This window comes from Chelonoidis abingdonii, chromosome 1 (genome assembly GCF_003597395.2).
Source record: "Chelonoidis abingdonii isolate Lonesome George chromosome 1, CheloAbing_2.0, whole genome shotgun sequence".
In the NCBI taxonomy this organism is placed as follows: domain Eukaryota; kingdom Metazoa; phylum Chordata; order Testudines; family Testudinidae; genus Chelonoidis; species Chelonoidis abingdonii.
Window position 1 is genome coordinate 200,564,210 of NC_133769.1, and position 26,113 is coordinate 200,590,322.

The following is a 26,113-nucleotide window of genomic DNA, read 5'->3' on the forward strand; positions in this document are numbered from 1 at the left end:
GAAACTTACTTTTTGAAAATGAAACTGAGGAACACATAATCACATGACTCCTGGAGGCAGAGCTTTAAGAAAACCTCCAGATATTGTGTGACTGAAAATTGTGAGAGTTGGCAACACTCATTGATTTCAGTGACTCGTGGCATCAAGGCACAGATCCTTAGTTAGAAATTCGGCCTATTTTTTGGTCTTTTTTCCCACAGTACTGCATGTGTAATGTTAGTTTTCTAGGTGCATTCTGTTTCTGACCATGAATATTCAATTAGTGGCTTTATTTGTCATTGGGGTCTCAACACATTTTTTAAATTTTATGGATGTAGCAGAGCTTGTTTTGAAAAATACTTACTGTAAAATTGGTACAGTGACCTTCTTCCAGGAACTCTTTTTTCCATTAAAAGCTACCACTTGTGAGAAATCTTTCCTTTTTGTTTGTAAAAGCTCAAGTTAAAGCAGCAAAACTTAATCCCCCCATCTCACAAATGGGAATATACAGTGTTCAGTATATATAGCTCCATAGGCATACATGATGTTTTACATAGTAATTAAAGAAACTTTCTTTATTCTGAGGACCTTACCATTTAAAGCCTTGATTGTATAAGAATTCATGCGGTCAACTTTATGTACTTTGTGGTCCCATTAACTTATCACATGAGTAAAACTAAGCAATTGTGTATTTGCAGAATCAGAGCCCAAGTGGAGTATAATAAAGACAGGTCATCTGAGGAAATTCAGTCATGGAAGAAGTACCTAAAATAAGGTGTGGGGCTGCTAAGGTGGAACAGTTCGTGTCAGGTTAATTCTTTATTGTAGGTAGAGATGGTAGTGCTACCTAGTATTGTGGTTGCTTAACACTTTCCATTATAAGATGCTGTTTTCAGTTGTGTAGAACTTTGCCAGACTTTAACCCAGATGTCCCCAAAGTATGGGGTGCTCCCCCCGGGGGGGTATGGAGGAATGTCCCGAGGAGCTAAGCCAGGGCCAGCATCTGCCCCCAACTCCTCCGGAGCCATGACCCTGCTCCTGGCTCTGGCTCTGGGGGGCAGGGGAGGGGCACGGTCAGTGATAAGGGGGAAAATGACCATCAAAAGTTTGGAAACTGTTATTTTAACTGTTCGGGATGACATTTTTCATTCTGGGTCCCTGCCTGAGGATGATGTTTTGAGGGGAAATTTCAGCCAAAACGATTCAGCTGTTTTGTGAGAACAGGGCTAGGAAAAAATATATTGTTTTCCCCATTGTTGACCCTAACACCATCCATGTATCAGGAAGCAGCTGCCTCCCTGGTCTCTGGCAGTGATTATCAGCTGGTCTGACTGGCTTAGTGTACCCCAGCAGAGGAGAACACAGCATGGAGTCTACACCAGACAGCATGGCATCCACACCCATCCGGGGAAAGGAACTTTATCTGGGGATACATTTCAGAAGAATGTATTTCAAAGGTTTACAGGACTATAAAAAGAGGGGGAGTGATCCTCCCCTAAGTTATCCTTTACCTGAGGAGACATGGAAAACTAGTGCCTTGGGAATCCCTGTGGGGCTCCTGATTAAAAGCTAGTCATCCATTGCTGGAAAAGCAAGATTTGCTGCGGAAACCAGCTTTTACAAAGACTGTAGCTTGTTAAGTTAAGTCTTAGCCATTAGAAAGTGTAATTTACTGTTGTTTTTTGTAACCCTTTCTATCTTTATCCCATATATTTGAATCCATATTAAAACCAATCTTTTTTTAATTAAATAAACTTGTTTTACTTTTTATCTCCAACCCAGTGCTTTGATTGTATGGAAGTGATTGTTAATTCCAGTCAAGGCAACAAGTTGTTGTTTCTGTCTCTTTAAAGGAGCAGCAAACTTAATCTGTTTTGTTATTGCAGCGTGCTAAGGCCTGTGCATTGCAGAGCGACATCTCTGAGGCGCTCGGGGGCTAGAGTTCACTAATAGTTATTTGTTAGGCAAGGTTTGGGCTGGGAGAGCCCTGAAGAGTTTGTTGGCAAGGCAGACAAGCTGGTGTGTCAGGTAGTTGTCATAAAGCTTAGGTGCCGCAAAGCTCCCACTTACTGAGGCTGAGAGGGGTAGCACAGTGTCTCCCAGCTCTGGGTATTCCAAGCAGCTTGCCAGACCCATGTTAGTAAATTATGGTGACCTTTTCTTTGAAAGCTCTAGCGCCCCCATTCTTTGGAGCAGGAACTTGAAATTTGGCAGGGGATTGCAAAAAGCACATACCTGACATAAATGTTACTGCAGTGGTGAGCACCACAGAAAAACCCATGAGGAAATGAATAATTCTGTTGTTAGAACAAGATTTGTGGTGTTGGGCCACATATACATTAAACTTTGAGGCTAAAACAAAATATTGAATAGCTGCTCTTTAAGTGAGGACTGGCCATTCTGCGCATGGAATGAAGCAGAGATCCTGTGGAACAAATTCTATGTGATCGTATAATTTAAGACTGTATAATAACACAGATGGACAAGAGGGCCCAAGTAAGGTTCACCAACAATTTTAATTCTGCTTAGCTTCGGAGTGCTTGGCTTTGCAGTTGTAATAATTTTCTTTTCGTGTAGTTTTCTTGTATGTAATTTTTCTTTAAATTATTGAACGAATGCCTATGTAAATCTGAAATACTGTACTTTATCACATAATTTTATTTAGAATATAATTGGAAGGATTTTAAGTCAAAGTTGTAGTGACTTCAGTAGGAGTTTTGCTTGAATGAGGACTGCAGGATTTGGCACTTTGTCAGCACAGCGTGGCATAACGCATGTTATGGAGCATTTAAGGATTTTAACATAAGGCAGGATAAACACCAGGCTGCTGATGTGCAATCACCTGTTCATTATTTCTTATGTAATCACCTGCTTGTAATGGATTCATCTGGAAAATAAGCAGTTTCAACAGGAGCCTATTACAAAGCTGAACTCTTCCCTCTAACCCCTGTTGTTCTATGTTTTATATTTGGAGTAAGTAAAATGGTCTTTAATAGTCAGAGAGGCTGCTCACTATTCCAATCTGTCTTCCAGGAAGCTTGTTTTAATATTTTTCAGCTGTAGCTCTCACATGTTCTGCAATGATCTGAATTGATGCACATGTGGCAGTTGCTTATCCTCTTGAGATAATCTGCTTTCAAGTTTACATTCAGCAGTTTTAAAGGCATCACTAACAGTGCACGTCAGTAGTGCTTGCTTTTCATATATACCATCATACTTTTTGTTATTGGTGGCAAATAGAGGGAAATATCCAGTGTTTAGATTAAATTGACACCAGGTGTAAGTTTTTGTGTGATTCTCACATCTGGGTCCTTGTGTTTGCTCTTGAAAGCTTTGTATTTTTAACGTTTTTAATGAAGTGTAAAGCTATGTGCCTGCTTTTGGAGGCATGTGTTAAATATAAATGTCTTGTTAATTAAAATGTGTCCCGCTTTCTTTGTCTCAGAATGGGTCTTATTCATCCCTGGTATATGCTCTTGAAGTTATACCAAGGTTGCTTTTACACTGGTGAATAGTGGGTTGCTACTATTTATCTTCATACATTTCAGAAGACATAAAGCAACTCACTTATATGTCCCTTTCCCTTTGCCATTTGCAAGTTATGTGGTTATCCCAAATGCAGAAAAATAGAAGGCAATGGTGTATAGCATTTATCTTCATTATTTAGGGGGATGATGTAAATTCCTAAGTCAAGGAGCCACTTAACTGTTGTGAAAAACCATCCCGTAACAAGTGAATTGTAATATCTATCTAAAACTGAGTAGTTACGTGTTGTATAAACAGCAATATAAAAATGAACTATTAATTATTATGTTGATTACATCCTTCTCCAAGTTTTTCAAGGGAATATCTACAATTATCTGAAGAGTGTCAGTGCCAAGGTGGAAGAGGAATTATGCAGGGTTGTCTGAGGGTGTTTCAGTAGGAATAAATGGATACAACAGAGCAAAGGAAAACTTGCATTGGCCTTCAGCAAATACTTCTTAACAGCACGATTTGTTTGCCTGTCCAATTGTTTCCCATGGGAAGTGGTGGAAGATTCAGTACTAGGGTTATTTAAAACTCTGTTGGACAGCCTCTGTCCACCTCCATCGAACACTTTTTGGTATTTGAAATCAAATCACAAACAAGATTAAAATGCTGAAATCTAATGTTCTGAGAGTAAACAAATAGTGTTTTAAATAAATACATTGGCTTTCTTATCCCTCCCATCAGTGGCAACCTCAGGCAAAGGCTGAGGGTAGTATGATCATAAAAGTTAAAGTTGGAGCCATCTCCTAACTACTGTAGTGTATCTCTCTCAAACACTTTCCCTAATACCTTCCAAAACAACGTTTTGTCTGCTGATGGGCAGTGGGTTACAGCTTATGACTCTTCTAGCTGGCTGGTTCAGGACGTGCCAATAAAGTGAATGAAAATGCTTATTTTGGTATATTTCCTAGAATCACAGATCTCAATATGAGCAACTTTGTATAGTAAAAATATGTGTCCACACTGGGGGTTTGTGCTACTTTAATTATACCTGTTCTAAACTGATACTAAAATAATACAAAAACTGTGTGTTGACCAGCCCTTAATGGAGGGCACCGAGTCTAGCCCAGGGATCGGCAACCTTTGGCATGCGGCCTGCCAGGGTAAGCCCCCTAGCGGGCTGGGCCGGATTGTTTACCTGCCGCGTCCAGAGGTTCGGCTGATCGCAGCTTCCAGTGGCTGCGGTTCACCATTCCCAGCCACTGGGGGCTGTGGGACGCAGTGCTGGCTGCCGCTTCCTGCAGCCCCCATTGACGTGGAGCAGTGAACTGCGGCCAAGGGGAGCTGCGATTGGCTGAACCTGCTGATGTGGCAGGTAAACAAACCGTCCCGGCCCACCAGGGGGCTTACTCTGGTGGACCATGTGCCGAAGGTTGCCGATCCCTGGGCTAGCCCTTCCTTCACTACAGGGGAGATTAATGTAATAAAGATCCTATGAGAGGTTTACAGAGCCTGTGAAGAGGACCACCTGTGACAAATAAACAGAAAGCTGAAGTTGTACTTACTAAAGATTCCTTTTTTTATGAATGCTTCACTCCCTTGCCTTGCCCTTAGATATGGTTTTTAGTTTTCGATCACGTAATGCTGTTCTTTGTTTTAGTATAGGATCAGAAGTGTTACTGCTATGGAAAAAGTCTCCAAATGAAGAGAACAGAAAAGAGTAATACATACATAAAGTTTCATGACTATCTGCCTGTTGTATTTTTTTTATATAAATCTTCCACATTCGGTTTTCTATGTGTGATATCCGTGCAGCTATGGGAGACAAAATATGTAATCATTGTGCTGCCTTGAAACACTTCTGTTGGTTCCTAACATTTGTGAACGTTCTGTCACTCAAGTTATAACGCCACACAAATAATAGTGCTGAGACTTAAACCTTCTGTGCATGAAAAGCAGAAGCATTTATGGCTCTGGTAAGTGTAAATTTTCCTCTAGAAAAACTATAAAGCTACATCAGTATTAAAGCAATTTATTATATGAGGGACACAGACTTTTCTGCATACCTAGTTATGCACTTCATCACTGAAATGTGAAACTGGGACAGTTTAATGTGTAACATATTACAAGTCCATGAATGTGAATGTTAGAAGATTCGTAAGCAGGGGCTCTCATGCAAGGGTTGCTGTTAACGCAACATTATTATCTGGTATCAGTTCTCCGTTTTTGTTTCCCCACATGTAACCTGAGAGCCTCATCCATCTCACTGTGACAGACAAAATTGTCAGCATTAAAAAGGCAAGTTTTACTTTATCAGAAACAGCTGTGTAGGATATAGTTCATTTGTGACCAAGGCATAAAAGACACTTTGCTGTATTTTAGACATAGATGTTTTATGTTGTTCTTACAACTTAAAAGGGCCATGTTTAGCTCAAGAGACCTCTGTTTTGTAACAGTTGTCACGCTGACTTCCCCCATGACCAGTCATGTGTAGCAATCAGTTTGGTCAACACAGAATAGGGACCACACTTGCCTTAACAAGTTTTCTGTCTGCCACGGTGATCACATATCACTCCTCATTCATTTGTGTAACAGCCCCTGAAAATTCCTTTCCTCTGACTTGATTAAACTTTGTGCTCCAACTAGTTTTCTTGCTGAGTGACAGCATTATAGCAACGTGAGCTTTACCTTATGTATGGGAAGAAATCCTTCTTTGAAAAATATTCAATATTTGGAGAGTGATATTTGATGAACACTTTAAATTGCCAGGCAAATCATGTTGTTTCAGACATTCAAATGTATATTTATTTTCTCTTCGCTATGCCTAATCCAAACCTTAAGGCTGGTTTTGAGAGGCTTGTAAGGATTTCCAATCCAGTCTATGCTATCATTATGGGGCCATCGTTTAATTTTGTCCCTGGTTTACTTGTATATAGCCTTAGATACCTAAGAAGTGAAAATTTGCTGATGTCACTGGGATACCATTCTGGCCACCCCATTCATTGGTTGACCAGGAGAGACTGAGAAGTCAATGGAACCTTCTTCTTTCTGTCTAAGACTGAGTGGATCTCTTCCATGACTCTTGAAATTCTACTCGTCCATGGAGAATCACATCATCCCTCTCATTCCCAGGTTTACAATATAGCAGTGCAAAATACTGCTTTCCAGTCTGCTGGGCCATACACTGGCTACGTGACACCAAAATGTTGCAACTCATTGCTCCTGCATTGGATCCACATATTCATGGTTATTTGTCAGTCCATCAGAGCAGAGGCGAAACAGACAGTGATTATAGTTGTGGACAAGTTTGCTTTTGCAGATTGCTGTTGGCCTGGCTTATCTCTGATTTCCTTGAAATGAACAGCTAACCTTGCAAGTAGGGTGAATAAAGAGTTGGTTAACTTTCTGTTGATACTTTTAAGGAATGTCTGGAATTTCCTCAGAAATCATAACTTGAAGGATGCACAAAAACATAAAGCACTAACATCTATTAAGGAGACTTGTTGCTAGGGAAAATATGTTGTTATGCAGGATGGTCAAAAAATCCTTTAGAAAATTGTAGTAAAGGGATTCACAAAATATGCCACTTTAAAATTTACAGACACAAATAGTTAATAATGCTCTATGAATCGGGTGCTGTAAACCCCAGGGTATTTAAGCACATGCCTGACTTCAAGCACATGAGTATTCTTATTGATTTCAATGGGCCTACTCACGTGCTTAAAGTTAGGCATGTGTTTAAGTACCTTACTGAATTGGGACCCAGGGGCAAGAAGTCTTACTATGATACAGCAAAACTACGAATTCCATCTCTTGAGAACAGAGCAGTGACAGCTGGATATACACTCATCACATTTTGGCAGCTTACATGAAAGGATTTTCTTTTTTGTTCAAACAATGGCAATGTTGGTCAATTTAAGTAATAGATTCGCTTGAAAAATCTTTGTATCTGCACACCTATCTTTTAAGACCTTGGAACCTGTCATCTGAAAGACAACATTAAGAAACAAATAACTAAAGACACCACAGAGCCTGAAAAGTCTACTAGAACAAATGGTAAAGATCCAGCACTTAATGAAGCTGACATTTTCTAATTCTTGGATGCTTCTAATTCATTTATTGGAAGCAATAGTCATTTTACTGAAGAAAAATCAAAGTAACAGAGACCTATGTTTTCAAAAGTGACAACTAGTCAATTTGGGTGCCTCGATGTTTGGGTGCCCAACCTGAGATACGTTAAAAGGGCCTGATTTTCAGAAAGCCCTGAGCATCCTACATTCTAAAAATTTGGCCTCTTTAACATGTCTCAGGTTGTACACCCAAAATCACTAGTCTACCCTGAAATTTTGTCAGATATTTTTTAGTTAAAGTAGTCTTAAATATAAAGCAAAGATACAGGTGATGTAAAATATGTAGCCCAAAGAAAATACACAGGGCAAAAAAGGGCAAATCCATGCTTTATGTGTATCTTAAAAAATACAAATGGAGATGAATTTACATAAATGTATGTAACATAGTCCATGCTTATACAGTGGGCCTCTTTGTTTCTCTCTAGGGGCTGGACTACATAGAGGTTTGAGTCAGTTTATAGATCTAGGTGTTTTACCTCAGGCAGTAAATGTTCATACTTTCAGATCTAGAGGACCTAGGTTCAGTCTCTGCATCTCATAAACCATCTGGGGGTGCCATGCTACATCTACATCAGCCCATAACTGCTGTCCATGACGTTTCTTCTCTCATGTTATATTTATTACTTAAGGCCAAATCCTACAATGCTTATTTGGCCCTTACTAAGGCATACCTCCTCTTAATTCTGTGGCAGTCTTGCCTCGGTAAAGGACTGTAGGATTTGACTCTTATTTGAACTTATAAGATAAAGTGTATGAGATAAAGGGGACTGTAATCGTGTGGGACCGGGGCTCAACCCTCCCTGAGGGGCGGAGGGGAGCTACCCTGGCTCACTACACGCGGTCAGGCCAGGCAGGTCCTGGAGCCACAAACACAAAGGCACAAAGTTTCGGCCCCGGGTTCAGGCAGAGCAACAATGCAGAGTCAAGGGGGGAGCTCAGGCCCTTTGCCTCAGGGCTGAGCAACAATACAGTCAAAAAGGGGCTCAGGCCCTGTGGTTCAGGTCTGAGCAACAACACAGAGGCAAAGCTCAGGCCCTTTTGGTTCAGGGCTGAGCAGAGCACAGGGTTTAGGAGGCTTAAGTAGAAAGGCCTCCTCAGGCCAGGGAGAGGGGGAGTTTGCCACCCTTGGAAGGGTGGCAGGGGGAACGCAGGCCCTCCCACTCCACTGCGTTCCAGCCCGGGGCCCTAGCAGCGGCTATCACCGCTGACGGTCAGTGAGGATCCTGGCCGAAACACACTGACTAGGTTCAGGTACGTCTGCAGCCTGACTGGGGTCAGCTGCCCCCAGGCTACTTCCAATTTCCCCCTCCGGGCCTACCTGGTCTGTGGCGTCAGCCCCCGGGAAGTCCAGCAGCATGGGCTCCTCGCGGCCGGGGCTGGGTGGTAGGTCCAGCAGCTCCTCCGGGAAATCCAGCCCGGCTTGTTCCGGGGGTTCCTCGGCGTAACAACAGGGACGGGGAAGCTCTGGCAGCTCCTCCCAGTAGTGGTGCAGGGAGGCTCCGGCCAGTCAGAGCAACTGCCCTGGGCCCCAGCGGCTTCCCAGTCCTGAGCTCCCTGCGGCAGGTCTGCTCCCAGCGGTGGCTGGGCCCTAACTGAGCTCTGACGGCCGGCTTTTGTGCTTCCGGGTCCCCGCCTGACCCTCTGAGGGGTGGGCTCACCACTCCTTAGCCCCGCCCACTCAGGCATCCAGTGGGGCGCGCCCTCTTCTGGGTAGGAAGGGAGCCACACTGACTCACTACAGGGACATTCGTTCAAAATTATCTTTAAATTGTTAGGCCCCCTATCCTGCAAATGCATGTGTGTGCTTTTACTCAAGTGTAGAGTTACACATATGCTTAAGTCTTATAGGATCAGGGCCTAAGTGTGCAACTGTTTTTCTTTTGGTAAAGGGAGATTCTGAAGCATCTCACCTCAGACCCTATCCACTACACCGTGATCCCAGCCTCATGGTCAGTCCCTCCAGGGATTTCGTGTTCTGCAGCCAGTAGGATTTGTTTCCATTGATGTGCGTTACACCTTCCTGTCTGACAACCTAACCTGATTTTCCCATATGCTAGTGCGGTGTGTTACTGACCAGCCATTGGAATATTTTATGAGGTTCCACTTACTTATTCAATAGAATGATAGTGTGTCTTAACTGAAGAAAGTCTTTGAGTCTTGTCATGGAAAGTTATATAGAGGAATTGGCATTTTTAATGTTAAAACATCTCTGATAAAGCTTTAGCTGCTAAAAGTACTAATGCCTTCTAGCAATTTTATATGTATTTGAAGATCAACTCTGCAGTGAGCTTGTCTTCTTTTTTTTTAAACTTTTTTTTTTTTTTTTGGTTAGCATCCTACTTTGTGATGGGATCCAACATTTAGTTTCCCACCAGCAGGACTTTTCAGAGATGCCATGACTTGAATTACTTATTGGAATAGGACTGAGGTTTAGGCATAAATAATACAATTTTTCTAGCAGCAAGTTGCTAGCATCATGGAGTGTTTACAAAGAAGTGGTTTAAAGAAAAATCTGTCTCTAAATAAGACTGAGCCCCTTGTCTAACAGAGCTATATTGCATTCATGTTAGCATAGAACAGTTAGGAAAATACCTAATTAGCTCTGTGCATTTGTACTGTCCCAGAAAATATTTGTCTTCAATAACAGAAGCACAACTTTTTGGCTCCCATTGTCCCCCATTCACTCTTTGATTCTAAAGGAAGGGAGCAAACAATAGCCAGATATGACAGTGGCTGGCGCACCCAGAAAGAGGGGAGAGGAAACGGTTTCCTGGCATACATCCGGTGAGCACATGGAAGTTCCTCCTCTCCAACACTGTGTAAAAGCTCAACTGCTGGGCTTTGGGTTGGTGTCAGAAGACAGTACCTGATCTGAGCAGCATGCTTCCCTCACAGCCTGGTAGATTCTGTGCTAGGATTTCAATCAGGAAACAATGAGACTGGCCCGGGATAAGACTCTCTTATTGGACTCTAGACTGGCCCAAGACAAGATGCTCTGATGTAGGGGCAAAGCATTTTTGCAGCTGGGCACTTTATGTGGAACACTTGATTAGGGGAGATCAGAGCCTGACTGCTTTCAGATCTAAATGCAAGACCTGTCTGTAGGAGAAGGCATTCCCCCAGGAATAGCATTTGCCCAGGAGCATTCCACACTTTGGGAGATTGGGTTGGGAGCAGGGCTGGTGCAAGGATATTTTGCGCCCTAGGCGAAACTTCCATCTTGCGCCCTCCTCTCCCCCAAAAAATCACATACATTATACACAATACACAGTCACAGAGTAACGTTATAATTTAGAATTTATGTTTCCACGCTCTAAGTTTAGCAAATTTAGAAACAAATTCCTCCAAGTCAATGCTGTGAGCAATGTCATGTTGTAGTAACAAGGTAGATAGCCCAACAAGTCTTTGTTGCAACATTGATGTTCGCATGTATGTTTTTATCAACTTGAGCTTCAGAAGCTTCGCTCACCACTGGCCACAGAAACTGGGAGAGTCAAGAGGATGCGAAGAGCAATAACTGTGTTAGGGACACTATCTGTCAGCTGGGGGTCAGGGCTGTGGGGAGGATGGGGTCAGGGGGTTTCCAGCTCAGAGGGACTGGGCTCGGAGCTGGGGGGTCAGGGCTGTGGGCGGGATGGGGTCAGGGGGTGCCTGGGAACACTGGGGCAGCTCAGCTCTGCAGGCTGCTGTTCTCTCCAGCCATCCAGGCACAAGGGGAGCAGCATGCGGTAAGCCTCTGTCCCAATCTGGACCTTAGCATCCAAAATTTGGGGGTTAACATGAACTCCCCCAAGCCACTACCAGCTTGGCTCCGATCTCGCTGCCACCAACCAGGATTCAGTGCCTGGTACACTAAAGCCCCCAAAATCGTCCTGGGGGACCCCCCAAGACCAGAACCCCTGGGATCTCCTATCTCAAATGGGAAAACAAGTTCCTCCCCCTTGTCTCCTCGTTATCTGATCCCCAGCTTCCCTCCCTGGGTGAGCCTGGGCGATACAGTACTTAACTCCTTGAATGCAAAACAAAGAGGCCATTAACCTCTCCCTAAGGCGATGCATTCAAACCTAGTAAAGCTAACAAAGAGATTTTCCACCCCCCTTTCCTGTAGCTTAACCAGAGAAACCCAAAAACCTCAACCAGGTTTAAAAAGAAACTTTATATAAAAAGAAAAAAAATACAGAAAAATATAACCCACTGCATTAAGATGTCAATTACAGGCTCTTGCTTATAAGAATTAGGAATACACAGTCTGATTAAAAAAAGGCCAATTTAAACCTGTCCAGCAATTACACCCATGTAAATACAAACCAAAGCACATAACAGCCTATTGCTTGGTTTCCTTTGTACTCACACTTGATAGTAGAATATTAGAAAGGAGATTGGAGTTAGCAGAAAAGCCGTTTCAATCCATAGCCGGGAGAAACAAAAGACCCCGAGTTCCTTTCCCTCCAGACTTTAAAAAAAATCCAGTTCTCTGATTGGTCCTCTGGTCAGGTGCTTGATTCCCCCCTGTCCACCCCTTACAGATAAAAGAAAATTAACCCTTACCTATCTACTTATGACGGGGGGATGGGGTCGAGGGGGTTTCCAGCTCAGAGGGACTGGGCTCGGAGCTGGGGGGGGGGGGGGGGGGTGGGGTCAGGGGGGTGCCGGGGGGGCCTAGGGCAGCTCAGCTCTGTAGGCTGCTGTTCTCCCCAACCATCCAGGCACAAGGGGAGCAGGAGCAGGGACCAGCCAAGGACCAAGGGGGCAGGAGCACAGGCACCTGAGGCCAAGCTGTGGGGAAGCACTTGCTTACCTTGCCCAACGCATGAGCATCGAGGTCCTCTTTCTTTCTCCGCTCCACCAGACCACCGCTGAGGCTCTTTTCTTCTCCATGCCCCTCGCTGGGGCTGACGTGGAGGCTGAGCCAGAGGGCAGCCCCCACTTTCCTCCAGAAGCCCTGGTGTCACGCCACCCTCGCAGGGCTCCTGCCACGTGCCCTAAGCAGAGCTGCGGAGCTCTGCCCAGCCGCCGGTGCCTCTGCCGGCAACAAGAAAAATTGCATAGGCTGGAGCCCCTGCTCTGGGAGGGAGAGGGATTCTGAGCCTCTGCCTGCAGCCCAAGGATTCCCCTGGGTCAGCGCACCACGGGCAGCCCGAACCTCTGGGCTGCCACGGCGGCACCCTGACCCAGGGGGCCCCTGGGCTGCTGACTGCTGCTGCAGCGCCCTGACCTACGGGGGCCCCTGGGCTGCCGGCTGCTGCTTTTTGGTGCCCCCAAATCTTGGCGCCCTAGGCAACCGCCTAGTCCTGCTAAATGGTTGCACCGGCCCTGGTTGGGAGGAAGGAGAAGGCAGGGAGGAAAGAAAACCTTTATTCTCCTTTCCAGACACATGCACTGGAGACAAAGGAAGCTGTGAGAGCACTTCCATTTCAGGCATACTCAGTGCTATCTTTACTACAACTGTTGTGTGGCTTTTAGATATGACCAAAGAGGAGCATTTCTGATGAGGAACTTTTGTGTCAAGTTTGTCCGATATATAACTCCATTGGCTTCAATAGGACCAGTTAGGCTAGGGATTAATTTGACCCCTTCCTTTCCCACTACACACCGTCCTCAATACACACTCAACACAATATTTTATTGCCACAATCCAGATAAGCAGAATTTGCCCCTACGATGTGTCACAGCACAAACAAACTTCAGGAAGGCAGTGATTCTAACAATATAATTCTGGGAAACTGAAACCCAAATAAGGCCTGTTACTCATCTGTGTATCTCAAAACACACAGTAACCTAAACCATTTGTTTATTTACATGGCAAAGATTTAACCAGAAGTGAAGTGTGGGATGACAAGAACTACTGTTTCGACCGATTCATTTTAATCTCTTGCTTTATTATTTATTATCATTTCTGCTGTGATACAGCTTAAGGACTGTGATCAGGGCTTCATTGTGCTAGGCACTGTGCATGCAACACAAAGACAGTCTCTGTTTCAGAGAGCTCCCAGTCTAAGGTTTGTGAGAGCAAATAAATAAAATGAGAGACCTTCCCTGAGCAGATTTTGAAGCCCTAAATTTGTTTTGATATTCAGCTAATATCTGTGGCAAATGCCTTTTTCTTTATAGGTGGGTGAGGTTTGCAGTGTGGGGGGGAACGGTGTATGGTGAATATATAGGGCCGTATTCTACTTATTTATATTGAGATAAATATGGAGTAACCCCATTGTAGTGAATAGGATAATTCCACATTCTCCCTAGTTTAACGGAGAGCAGAGTTTGGTCCTTCAATTTTCTTTTACATGGTACAATATGAGGATGTGGGGGGAGAGAGGAACATTTGATATTTTATATAGAGAACATAAAACAAAAACAACCTACCTCATGGAAGGGGACCCTTGCAGAGCCCCTGCACCAATCGGCGTCTTTCATTTAGGAAAGGAAGGAAACACAGGAAGCAGAGCAACATAGGCAAAAAGAATAAAGTGAAAAGGGGCAATAAAAACAAGGAAAGGGCTAGATGGAATGAGAGACAAAAGAGCTAGAACCTTTATAGGAAAATACCCAGATGATGCTAGGGTAGGTACGCATTTTAGTCTGTTGTTATTTCTTTTTAAGTGTGTGCAGGCTTATTTAAATACAGAGGTTTCTGGACAGTCCATATGGTCATTTCTTTTCTTTTCTTTTTTCCCCTCCCTCAGTTGTTGGCTTCATTTCTGCTGATCACTGCTTGCAATATCTGTTCAGTGCTCTCCCATTTCTTTCCATCTCTCTCTTCTGGTGGCAGTGATTGAGATGTGTTACTTCAGTGAATGCTGGTTTGACTTCGTTGCCCCTTGGCCAGGCCTGCCGTGTTCATGGAAACAGGTGAGAGTGGAAGATGCTGTATAATCAGCTGCTACTGAAACAAGATCATGACTGCATAAAATTAATTCAAACTTTCTTTTGGGCCTCTTCCCCAGACCAATGGTAAGGTTTGCCTTGCCTGCCCTCTTTCAGATGGCACTAACTCAGGGATTGGCAACCTTTGTCACGTGGCCTGCCAAGGTAAGCACCCTGGCAGGCCGGGCCGGTTTGTTTACCTGCCACGTCCTCAGGTTTGGCTGATCGTGGCTCCTGGTGGCTGCGGTTCACCGCTCCAGGCCAATAGGTAGCAGTTCTGTCAAGAACATCCCTTGGCCCACGCTGGTTCCTGCAGCCCCCAGTGGCCTGGAGCGGTGAACTGCGGCCACTGGGAGCCGTGATCGGCCAAACCTGTGGATGTGGCAGGTAAACAAATTGGCTCAGCCCGCCAGGGTGCTTACTCTGGCGGGCCGCGTGCCAAAGGTTACCAATCCCTGCACCAGCCTGCACTGGATTCCAGATGTTAGATGTGTATCCTCCAAATGGCTGTTTGAGCAGTCTCACTCTCGCCCCATTTCAGGGGATCTTTAGGAAATGTTAAAACACGTATCTGAAAAGTATCCTACCAGGTAGTGGGTGCCAGCATGGAGGCATGGGGCATCTGGGGTCACAATTACACACATCCACTGGCCCAGTGTTTCTCAAACTTTTGTATTGGTGATCTCTCACACAGCAAACCTATGAGTGCAACCCCTACACCTTGTAAATTAAAAACACTTTTTTTGTATTTAACATTATTATAAATGCTGGAGGCAAAGCGAGGTTTGGGAGTGGAGGCTAACAGTTTGTGACCCCCCCAAGTAATAACTTTGTGACCCCCTGAGGGATCATGACTCCCAGTTTGAGAACCCCTGCACTAGCCATACCCCTCCAGGTAGGGGTTCTGTAGGTATTGGGGGTCCCCTGCTTTAGCCCAGAAGTTGTAATAGCATCTGCAAGACGGCTGCAGAACCTCTACTGTCAGAGAGATGGATTCTGTCCCTGCAACCCCCCTTTTACTGCACAAAGCCTGTTCACTCAGATTGTGTGTATTTTAGCCTGTGGGCCTGCTTTCCTTCTTCTCGCGGAGTTATAAATCCTGCCATCTTCTTCCTCCTAGTCTGTGCCATTTGTATTTTCCCTTTTCCCATCCTGAGTCTCCTTTTCTCTTTCTTGAATCTCTTCCCCACATCTCTTTTTCCCACTTCCTCTGCAGAGTGTCTCTGATGTATTTCTTCTCTTTGCCCTCCCTGCTGAAGTAGGTATATGCCCTGGGCACGGAACCTGGCCCCTGGGCAGGAAGGTATTCTAGCAGCCTCTGGCTGGAGTGGGAGAGGGTGTGTGGGGGGTGTCACTGTTTAGAGTGGACTGGACTTCCACTTGTGCAGAGGGGAGGGAGAAATGGATGAGGCTTGCTTGGCCTAATGTTCTTTACAATGAGCTAGCAGGGAGGCCTCATTCCAGGGGCAAACCAAACCAAGGGAAAAAAATGGAAGCATCTAATACCAAAAGCACCATAATATGTAGGTATTTCTGTGGTGCCCTTTGCAGTAACTTGGTGCTAGGAATCAGGATGCACTCTCTCCCCAGCCAAGAGAGAAAACAGTGCTGGATAGAAATGGTAGTTTCCTCTGGGCTGGGTGACTCAGGTCCTCCTTATTCTTAGCTTATGTCTTTCTCTTTTTCTTTCACCTGTGTGTGGGTGTTACTGAAACAAAGCTGCCAGTTCCTCCCTTGTGTGCTGTACGTCAGCCCTGGCCGTTAGACTCTTAGGGTATGGCTACACTGACAGTTTTGCAGTGCTGGTAGTTACAGCTGTGCTCGTACAGCTGTGTACAGCCAGCGCTGCAGTGTGTCCACACTGACAGTGACCAGCGCTGCAATGTGTTCACACTTGCACCAGTTGCAGTGCTGTTGTGAGTGGTGCATTGTGGGCAGCTATCCCACAGAGCACCTCATCCCATTTTGTCGTTGTGGGAAGGGGACAGAAGGGTGCAGGTCATTCCGCTTCCTGTTCCAACCACCCGTGGTGCATCGCTTCCCTTTTCAGCCGTTTGGTGCCATTGTGAGTCTGTCCGTGATTTCAGAGAGAAATGGAGCCCGAGCTGCTGAGGACATTGCTGATGAATGTTGCTAGCACATCACGTCTGGCAGTGGGCTATTCCTTATGTCCCAAAGTGACAAGTGGGAGTGATGATGAATAGATCGTTCTGACGCGCCTGACACTAAATTGCTTGTGTGCAGTAACGGACGTGCTCAGCACCGTGGAACGCCTCCTTATGGCTCGGGAAACAAGCACTGAGTGGTTGGGATCACATGTCCTGCAGTTCTGGGATGACGAGCAGTGGCTGCAGAACTTTAGGATGAGAAAAAGCCACTTTCATGGGGACTGTGTTGCTGAGCTTCGCCCCCAACCCTGCAGCCAAGGACACGAAACTGGAGAGCTGCCCTGTCAGTGGAGAAGCGGGTGGCTATTCAGTCTGGAAGCTGGCAATCCAGACAGCTACCGATCGTCGCAAACCAGTTTGAGTGGGGAAAGTCGACCGTTGGAATAGTGGTGATGCAAGTTTGCAGGGCCATTAATCGCATCCTGCTAAGAAGAAACCGTGACCCCTGGGAATGTGCAGGAAATTGTGATGGCTGCACAAATGGTTTCCCTAACTGTGGAGGGGCATAGATGAAATGCATATTCCTATTCTGTGGCACCACCCCACCTGGTCAACCGATACATTAATCGAGGGGGTATTTCTCTATGGTTCTCCAGTGGCTTGCTGGTCACCGTAGGCTTTTCACTGACATTTATCACAGGATGGCCTGGAAAGGTGCATGATGCACGCATTTTCGGAAGCAGTGGCATGTTCAGGAAGCTGCAAGCAGGGACTTTTTTTCCCAGACAGGAAAATCACCAGTGGGGGACGTCGAAATGCCCATTGTGATCCTTGGAGACCCCGCTTACCCGTTAATGCCTTGTCTCATGAACCGTATACAGGGAATGCTTACAGACAGGGCAGGACCGGTCAACTACAGGGCTGACGGTGCGAGAATGATGTGAGTGTTGCTTTGGCCGTTTAAAGGGGGTAGATGGAGAAGTCTCCTACGGGAAGCTAAACGTGGGGGAAAGCAGCATCCAGCCGAATTATAACCGCGTGGCTGTTATCCTCCATAATATTTGTGAAGGTAAGGGTGAAACCTTCAGTGACGAATGGACCTCCGAGTTCAAACGCCGGAGCTGAATTTGCACAGCCAGAGAGCAGGGCTACTAGAGAGGCCCAGCACCAGTGCTTCAAGATTAGGATGCCTTAAAGAGCAATTTGAGGCTGAAAGCCAACAGTAATGTTGGGTTGCCTTCCACAAGCAGTTTTAGTTGCAGTGCCCACAGCAGTTACTTACAGTGGTTCAATTATTTGCACTGCCTTTTGTTTCACTTGTGGTACAGTATGTTTAACTTTCTGTAATAATAAAAAACTGTTTTTAAAAACAAATCCTTTATTAAAAATACATAATAAAACAGGAAGGCGGTTATGTGATGAGCAGTACAGTACAGGTTTGAATATGTTTCTTCCTTGAGGGCCTCTGCACTGCCTGCCTACACTTGAGATTAATATGCTGCATGCGTGATGGGGGTTGAGTGCATAGAGGTAAGGTCGTAGTTATCAGGCTGTGAGTTGAACGTGTTGGTGTTGAGGGCAGGTGGTGGTTGGTAAGAACCAGGATGCTGGAGAAGGGTGTTTTTGCGGAAACAGTGGGTGACAATGGTTGAGTTTTGGGATGGGGTGAGGCAGCCACGGTAGTGCTCTGCCTGCATGTCTACATTGGACTGCATGAGGTCTGTGTGGCGTTCCATGAGGCTTATAGCAGCCTGATCTGTGGTTCTCTGCAAGCTCCTCCGCTTTTTAAGGCTCTGTTTCTCCCTCCACTCTTGTAACTTTATTTTCTGTGGATACACATTCATATACTGGCTTTCAGCATGTCTTCCTCGTTTTTTTGGTTTTGTCTTAAGTTTTGCAGTTCTTCAGAAAGTCTGCGCTGGGTGAAGCAGTACTCAAGGGTCACTTTTAAAAAAAACACAGAGAGATAAAATGTTAATATAGAGCCAGCGGTTGTTTTTTAAAGTATTTGTAGCATCATTTACACACTTTGACATAGCACAGGACTGGACGCGGCTGCTGATACAATTGACATGATGAGTTTCGACACACCGCTGCTCACAGGGGAGGCGGGGTGTCTGATTGGTTCTGCTACAGGGAAATAACACAGAAGCCATCTTGCATACGCAGCACACCTGGGAAGAGAAGGGGAGGATGATTTGACTCTGGAAGCCATGGTTTCTGTGAGTTGTGGGAAAGCTAAGATCAGGCTAGAGGGGAAATAAACACAGAGCCATCTGCACACGCAGCTCACTGTGGAAGGGGAAGGGGTGGGGGCGTGCTTGTCTTCTGGCAATCCATGGGTTTCTGTGACTGGGAAACGAGAGCAGCTATAGGGAAATAGGAGTGAACCCTCATCCACATCTGCCACAGGCAGGTACCCCTCAGAGGCATCTTGTACACGCGGCTCACAAGGGAAGGGGCTGCTTGTCTCTGCAATCCATTAGGGTTTTCTGTTTATGACTTTGGGGAAAGCAAAGAGCAGCTACAGGGAAATAACACTGAACCCTCACCCACATCTGCCACCAGCAGGTACTCAGAGCCATCTTGCACACGCGGCTCACCTGGGAAGGGGAAGGGGGCTGCTTGTCTCTGCAATCCATGGGGTTTCTGTGACTTGGGAAAGCAAGAGCAGCTACAGGGAAATAACACTGAACCCTCCACCCACATCTGGCACAGCAGGTACTCAGAGCCGTCTGCACACGTCTACGCTGGGAAAGGGACGGAGGGGGGCTGCTTGTCTCTGCAATCCCATGGGGTCTTCTTGATTTGGGAAACAGAGGGCAGCTTAACAGGGAAATAGGAGTGAACCCCTCCCACCCACATGTGCCACAACGAGGTACTCCTCAGAGGCATCTGCACACGCGCTCACGGGGAGGGGGGGGTGGGGTGCTTGTTTCAGGCAATCCATGGGTTCTGTGACTTGGGGGAAGCCAAAGAGAGCTACAGGGAAATCAATGGCTATTCTTACACATCTAGGCATGCTTGCAGCCAGCCATAGCCCCCCTGCTCCAAAACATTTCCATTCCTTATAATAAAAGCTCTTCCGGGAAAGGTCCTCTGTACTAGTTCTCACTACCAAGCCCCGGGGCTGTGCACTGGCTTCCGTCATTCCAAAAACACTGATGAGTCCGGCAGCTCGGCAGTGCTCCCATGATGGGGTCTTTGGGCGTGGAGCATGGTCGTTGTTGGTTGGTTGGTTGGTTGATTGCCACTCCGCGCCTGCTGAGCAAACGGAAGGGGATTTTAAAAATTCCGCAGGGGCAAATTAAGGTGGGTCACCTGAGTCCCAGGCAGTGGAGTGCTGAGCGGTTGACCAGAGAGGCTGAAAAGGTATGCTGAGATAATCCTAATACCCTGGAGGCCAATTGCAGCGCTGGTGAGTGTCCACACCTGATGAGCAGCGCTGCATCAGCAGCGCTGGATTCGCTACACCCGTAGTGGACCCAGGTGTACAGCCAGCGCTGCAGACAGGGAGTTGCAGCGCTGGCTGAGCTTTGTAAGTGTGGACACCTGCTAAGTTGCAGCGCTGTAACCCCCTTACCATCGCTGCAACTTGCAAGTGTAGCCAAGGTCTTACATTACAGGCCAAATGCAAGTAGTGTGGATGGGATGGGATGAAGCTGATAGGACTTAAGTGGGGGGAAAGATGGCCCAGAATGAAGGGATGGACTTAAAACAACCCTACAGCTCTATTTGAATAGGTGGTGTGCAGTCATACCAAGGGTCTGATCCAGCACCTGTTGAAGTCAGTGGCAAAGCGCCTGTTGACTTTAATGGTGCAGGATCAGGGCCCAAATTCCTAGATAAAAGTGAAAGAATATGGCCAAGTTGCTGTCTGGGAGTCGCACATTCACATGACTTTCCCTGCCTCCCCCTAGCAAATATAGTGAATGTGGGAGATACACATGTGCACAGCAATGTGCCTTTATATTCAATGAATTAGGGGATGACTTATTGGTATGAGTGAAAGATGATTCACAATACACCTCAGACAACAGATTTATGTTCCATGTGGTTAATACTTTGTATCTTTCAATTATGAAAAATACCAGCATCTTTTTTTTTTTTTTTCTTCTGCAGATGTTTCCTGCTGGTATGATGGAAACCAGTAAATACGCTTTCTGTATCAATGAATTTGTTTGTCCTTAGCTGAATAACTCTTATAGTTTGCTGTTTGAATAGTTTACACTAGCCTCTGTGTTATTGCTCTTATCTCCTTAGGTAGAGAACAGACTGATTTCTTGGTGAATCACCGCAGGCTTTTAAAAGTTGTTCAGATCTGATTTCCCTGTTGTTATCTGACCTTACAATGAAATGGTTTTTCTTTAATGTGACTAGTCAGGAGTGTAGCTTCCAGACATTTATGGGAGTGTTGCCAGGGTTCCGTGCTGTATGTTTCACCTGTGAAGCTGTCTTGTGTTTATTGCTTCACTGTATCTTTATATCAAAGGTATTAATTCAACTTTTTTTTTAAAAGCCAGCCTCCTCCCTGAATAATTTATCCAGACAATTAAAAGTCAGTAATTATTTCTGAATTAGTCAAACTCTTAGTGCTTAATTCTTCAGTTTCTTATGAACTTGAATTCAATGGGAATTTTGGCTGTGAGAACAGTAGTCAGGTCCTTTTTGGATCTATTTTTGTTGTAAAACTCCCAGATCATAGCATTCCCCCTCCGCCCCCTCAAAAAAAGTTCATTAATTTAACCTTTTGTCTGCTTATTTCATTAATATGAGGCTAGTGATGTGATTTAACAGAATTACAAGCAATTTCCATGTTTCTAATCTAACAAAGCATTTATTTATCATAGCATAGAATGAGAACCAACCTAGAGGTCATTGGCTTTAAGAAATGGGTGTAGAGCTCTTTCTGAATAAGGCAGAATGTAACAAATTCCTATTTCTAATTTTTTCTTCAAGATTAAAATAAGCATTTTTTAAATATCCATTATTATTATATGGTGTGAAGGCCCCTATGATTCCCACCACATAAGCCCTAGTATGCAGAGAAAAAAACCTTGTAACAATAAAGCATTCCCCCCACTATAATTACATACACCTTACCACAACCTACTCCTAATGTGGAAGTAATGTATGCTAAGTAATATTTTCTGGAGCTCCAGGCAAGATATGGTCTTCACAAGCGAGTGAGAACAATAGGTAGTAGAAAGCATTTGCGAAAATGTTTGTAACACAGTGTGACGCTTCTTGGGGATGTCCAGGGTTGTGTGAGGCATATCACTACCACCTGACCTTTGTGTGAGGAAGCTTTGTCTGTGCCTGCTGTGGATCAGTTCCTCAACTTCACCAGCCACGGTCAACCCAAGCACTGGCTTCCAGGCCTCTGTAGGCCCTGCTCTCTCCTTGCAGGTCAACAATAGGCACACTCCAAGCCCTGAGGCCTCTGAGCATCTCCCTGGAGTGGCCAGCCTCTGATCCCCAGAACACTCACAGTATGCCCTGGTCCTCTGTTCGCAAAAATACAGTATTCCACAGCTTACCAGTTACACGGTAGACTCCAGCTGCACTTATCACACAGCACTTAGATTTGATTATAGAGGACACAAGAATACATTATATTTAATAAAGAACAGAGATTCAGATGTTAAGCAGAAACATTAGAAACAAAGAGTTACATATAAAATCAAATCATAACACGCTTTCTAGAGCCTAAACTCAACTAACAAGACATTGTCCTGTCATAGAGAGCAGAAGCTCACCCCAAATCTTTCCAGTGTATTACAGCTAGGCTTGGCTGTGATCTTCTGTTTGTGAAACAAGCACACTGTCCTCTTGCCTCCTCAAGGGAAAGATCCGGAATGTGTCTCTGTCCCTACCATTATAGTCCAAAAATCCATTGTCATTACTGGCAAACAGAGTTGTCCCTGTTACTTGTGTTTGCCTGTCTAGACTCTCCCCTGGAGACTTTGCAATCACCTGATTAGCATTTTGCTCAGACAGTAAATAGGTGTTTATTGTGAAGCATACAATAATCAATTTGCATTTAGACAGATTCATAAACACATCATGCCGGAAAGAAACCTGTTTCTCACCTTTTGGTGACCAGCCCCAAGTCACAGACCTTAAGAACATAATTTTCAGTATATAGACATAATTCCTTACATATTATCTGTACATATATTTCTCAATGATTATGAGGAGCAGTGTGACAGGCTTTCACTGGAGACCTTATGTGACATTCTTTGGTGAACTACTATGTAGATACTAGGGGATCCCTGAAACCCCCATGCACCCCATGCCCTGTGCCAGTTGGCACCAAGAGGTCCCTGGATCACACACATACTTAAGTAAAACAATGCAGAGAAGTCTTCCCCACAAGCAAAACACAGAGCAGTTGACTGGGAACCAACAGAACCACTGGCTGAAATTATAAGCCATATGCTGATCCAGAAAAAGAAAGTTTTAAGATATCTTAGGCATTTGTTAGTGGTCCATCATTATAGTATCTGACAGCTAAATACAGTAATTAAAATTTGCATAGTAGTCCCTAGCGGACTTTAATATTTGTCTCTCCCAGGTATGGTATGTATTTCTAGTTTGTGCCATCTTGTTGTTGTCATTCCCTGTCTTTGGTTAGTGCAGAAATGCCTTTGCATGTCTTGAAATATACTGCAACAATGGTTAGACTTTGGCTTATCCATACCTCTTCCAGCAGTTGGCTTCACAAATGAACCCCTTTGACTATGTTATTTTCAGCTCTTGAGAGCTTCATTTTGGGCACGGTTAACCCGTTAGCAGCATCATCTCAGAGGGAGGCAGCCAGGGCCGCCGAGAGCAGGTTCGGTCCCCAGTGAAAAATGTTGTGCAGGTCCCCCCAACAAGGGCAGACTGGCTAAACAGGGCCGACAAAGCCAGAGAAGCCGGGCCTCAGGCCCCCTTCCGGACCACCAGGCCCTGGTAATTTGTACCGGCTTTCCCCGCCTCTCGTTGGCCCTGAATGCAGCAGTCTTGATAGTTTGTGAACAGAGAGGTGACGTCCGTGTAGGGTCCCAGCCTGTTGAAAATACTAGTGCTTTGTATTGACACTGGAAGCAAACCAGGAGCCACTGGAGGATATGTTCTTGGCACTGTTTCCAGGTAGGAAAGTGATCTTATGTGATCTGTATAAGGTACAGTTTACTTGTTGTCTTAATCATCAGCCCCAACTACCATGAGTTAAAATAGTTTAGTTGGCAGGCAGTTGAAAGTATGAATTACTGTGGCTAGATCATCATCCAGGAGGAGGGATGGACCTAGTTGCCTGCTAAGCAGGAGGCAGAAAGAAGATCATTTTCACGACCATTACTGTCTGGATTAATGACTAGTTCAGTAAAACTCAGATACTTGTCCTGCATTAATTTCTGCTCTTAATGGGAATAAATAAGGCAAGGGTAGTGCACACAGTTGCTTGCGACTCAGATACAGGCAGACAATAATGCTGTTTGCGGAGCAGCTGTGTATGCCACTCTGAGCGTATGTATGCACATTCCACCCGCTAGCCTGAATTTGGCCCTGTGTAGACAGGAACCTTGCAAATAAACTACGTATAAAATTCATTGTCATGCAACAAGACCAAGCTCTTTTTTCCTGTTTCTGAAAAGTTAACAAGTGTCACAGTAGAAATGGTTAGTGAGCTCCTCGATTTCAGTGCATGAGTTGAATGGACTCCTGTTTTTGCAGGGGAAAAGTAGCGCACGAGGGAATGACTGAGCATAGCCTTTTGTTCTTCAGCTGACATATGTTGTTCAATCATTGGCTGGTGCTAATGACCTGGAAGTCTGTAGCATCATGTCTAAATGAGAAAGCTTAGGAATTAAATAAATATCTAAAACCACAAAGCAACGAAAGGGGTGACTGTGTTTTTACTACAAACTGTTTAATGAACCTGCCAACACAATAACTAGAACCAGTGCCTCTCAATGTATAAAACAATGGCATCATAGAATGAATCCAATGCCTTTGTTCTTGGAAGACACAAGTGGTTATTGTGTTGTGGAGGTAATGGAGAGAGTGTTTTTAAGTGTATGTTTTCAAAGAGATTGTTCAGGTTGACCAGAGGCTGGAAGCCGTGCTCTTTTTTATTTTATTTATTTATTTTTGGTAGTACATAACATGCTACTCTTCCCTGTTCGGTTAACTTTTAAGAAACGTGTGGTGGAATTGTGACATCTCAAAACATAAGCCCAATGCCATATGCATGTCTAAATCACATACAAAGGTCACATTCATGGCTGCATGTAAATCTCATCATCAGAAACTTCTGAGCAAATAGCAGGAAGAAGACCAAGTACAGCATGTTCAGACTAAGCGTTCAAGTTTGCTTAACAGAAGTGTTTTCGCCCCTTTGATATCCATATCTTTGCGACAACTTTTGTCTATCATTCCATACACGGGGCTAGGAAAGCAATTAGGTCTCAGTGCAAAAAAAGAATGGCTATTTTTCTGTGCTTGGCTGCTGTGCCCCAAACAGCTTATCAGTTGGTACTTACATCCCTTGATTTATTTTGAGGTTATTTGTACAAGGTCAGAGCTGATAAATCATTGGTGTGTATGAAGTCAACCATGCCTCCTTTGTTTCTTATCAGGTGGCAGTGAAAGTTATTGACAAGAAGAGAGCCAAGAAGGACACCTACGTCACCAAGAATCTGAGACGTGAGGGGCAGATCCAGCAAATGATCCGACATCCCAACATAGCTCAGCTGCTGGATATATTGGAAACTGAAAACAGCTACTACCTTGTCATGGAGCTGTGTCCTGGGGGCAATCTAATGCACAAGATCTATGAGAAAAAAAGACTGGAAGAGCATGAAGCACGCAAATATATCAGGCAGCTTATTCTAGCAGTGGAGCATCTTCATCGGGCCGGGGTGGTTCACAGGTAAGGTAGAGAGAGCTGCCTGTGAGAATTTACCTAGGAACATTTAAATGATAATTTATGTTTTTTTTATTTTTTAAACTTTGATATAACATTTTCTGTTCAGGTTTGTGGCTAATCTTGATGTTCTTATCCTAGACAATAGTGAACATCTGTCCACTTGAGCCCCAGCCAAGTTCTTAAGTATGTGTGCAACTTAAGTAAGCACGAGTAGTCTCATTGATTTCACACACTGAAAGTTATGCACGTGCTTAGCTGAAGCAGGGCCCTATTTCTACTTTTTATATCTAGAGCTTTGCCTCTTCAAAGCACTGAACAAACATAGCTTGTCTTCCAGCCACCTCTGAAGGTAGATAGGTATAATCTCACTTGAAAGATGAAGAAATTGCAACACAGAGGTCAACTCACTTGCCCAGAGTCTCACATCTGATGAAGTGGGTTCTAGCCCACGAAGCACATGCCCAATAAATTTGTTAGTCTCTAAGGTGCCACAAGGACTCCTTGTTGTTTTTATTAAGCCAGTAGTTAGAACTGAATTAGAACATGGTAGTTCCTGGTTCTACTTCTCTGCTCACTCCATTAGATTGTGTTGCTTCCCAAAACTGCCACATGATTTAAAAATCGAAACAAAACACAGAACTTGGCAC

At 44.8% G+C, this 26,113-nt stretch overlaps 1 protein-coding gene across 1 annotated transcript in view; it reads left to right on the plus strand.

Annotated features, from left to right (window-relative positions):
• The window catches only part of HUNK (hormonally up-regulated Neu-associated kinase), a 97,930-nt gene that overhangs the window by 15,303 nt on the left and 56,514 nt on the right, over positions 1–26,113 (plus strand). Inside the window, exon 2 of the mRNA XM_032798287.1 lies at positions 25,177–25,469. Coding sequence (XP_032654178.1) covers positions 25,177–25,469 — 293 coding nt within the window. The remainder of the gene's footprint in view (positions 1–25,176; positions 25,470–26,113) is intronic.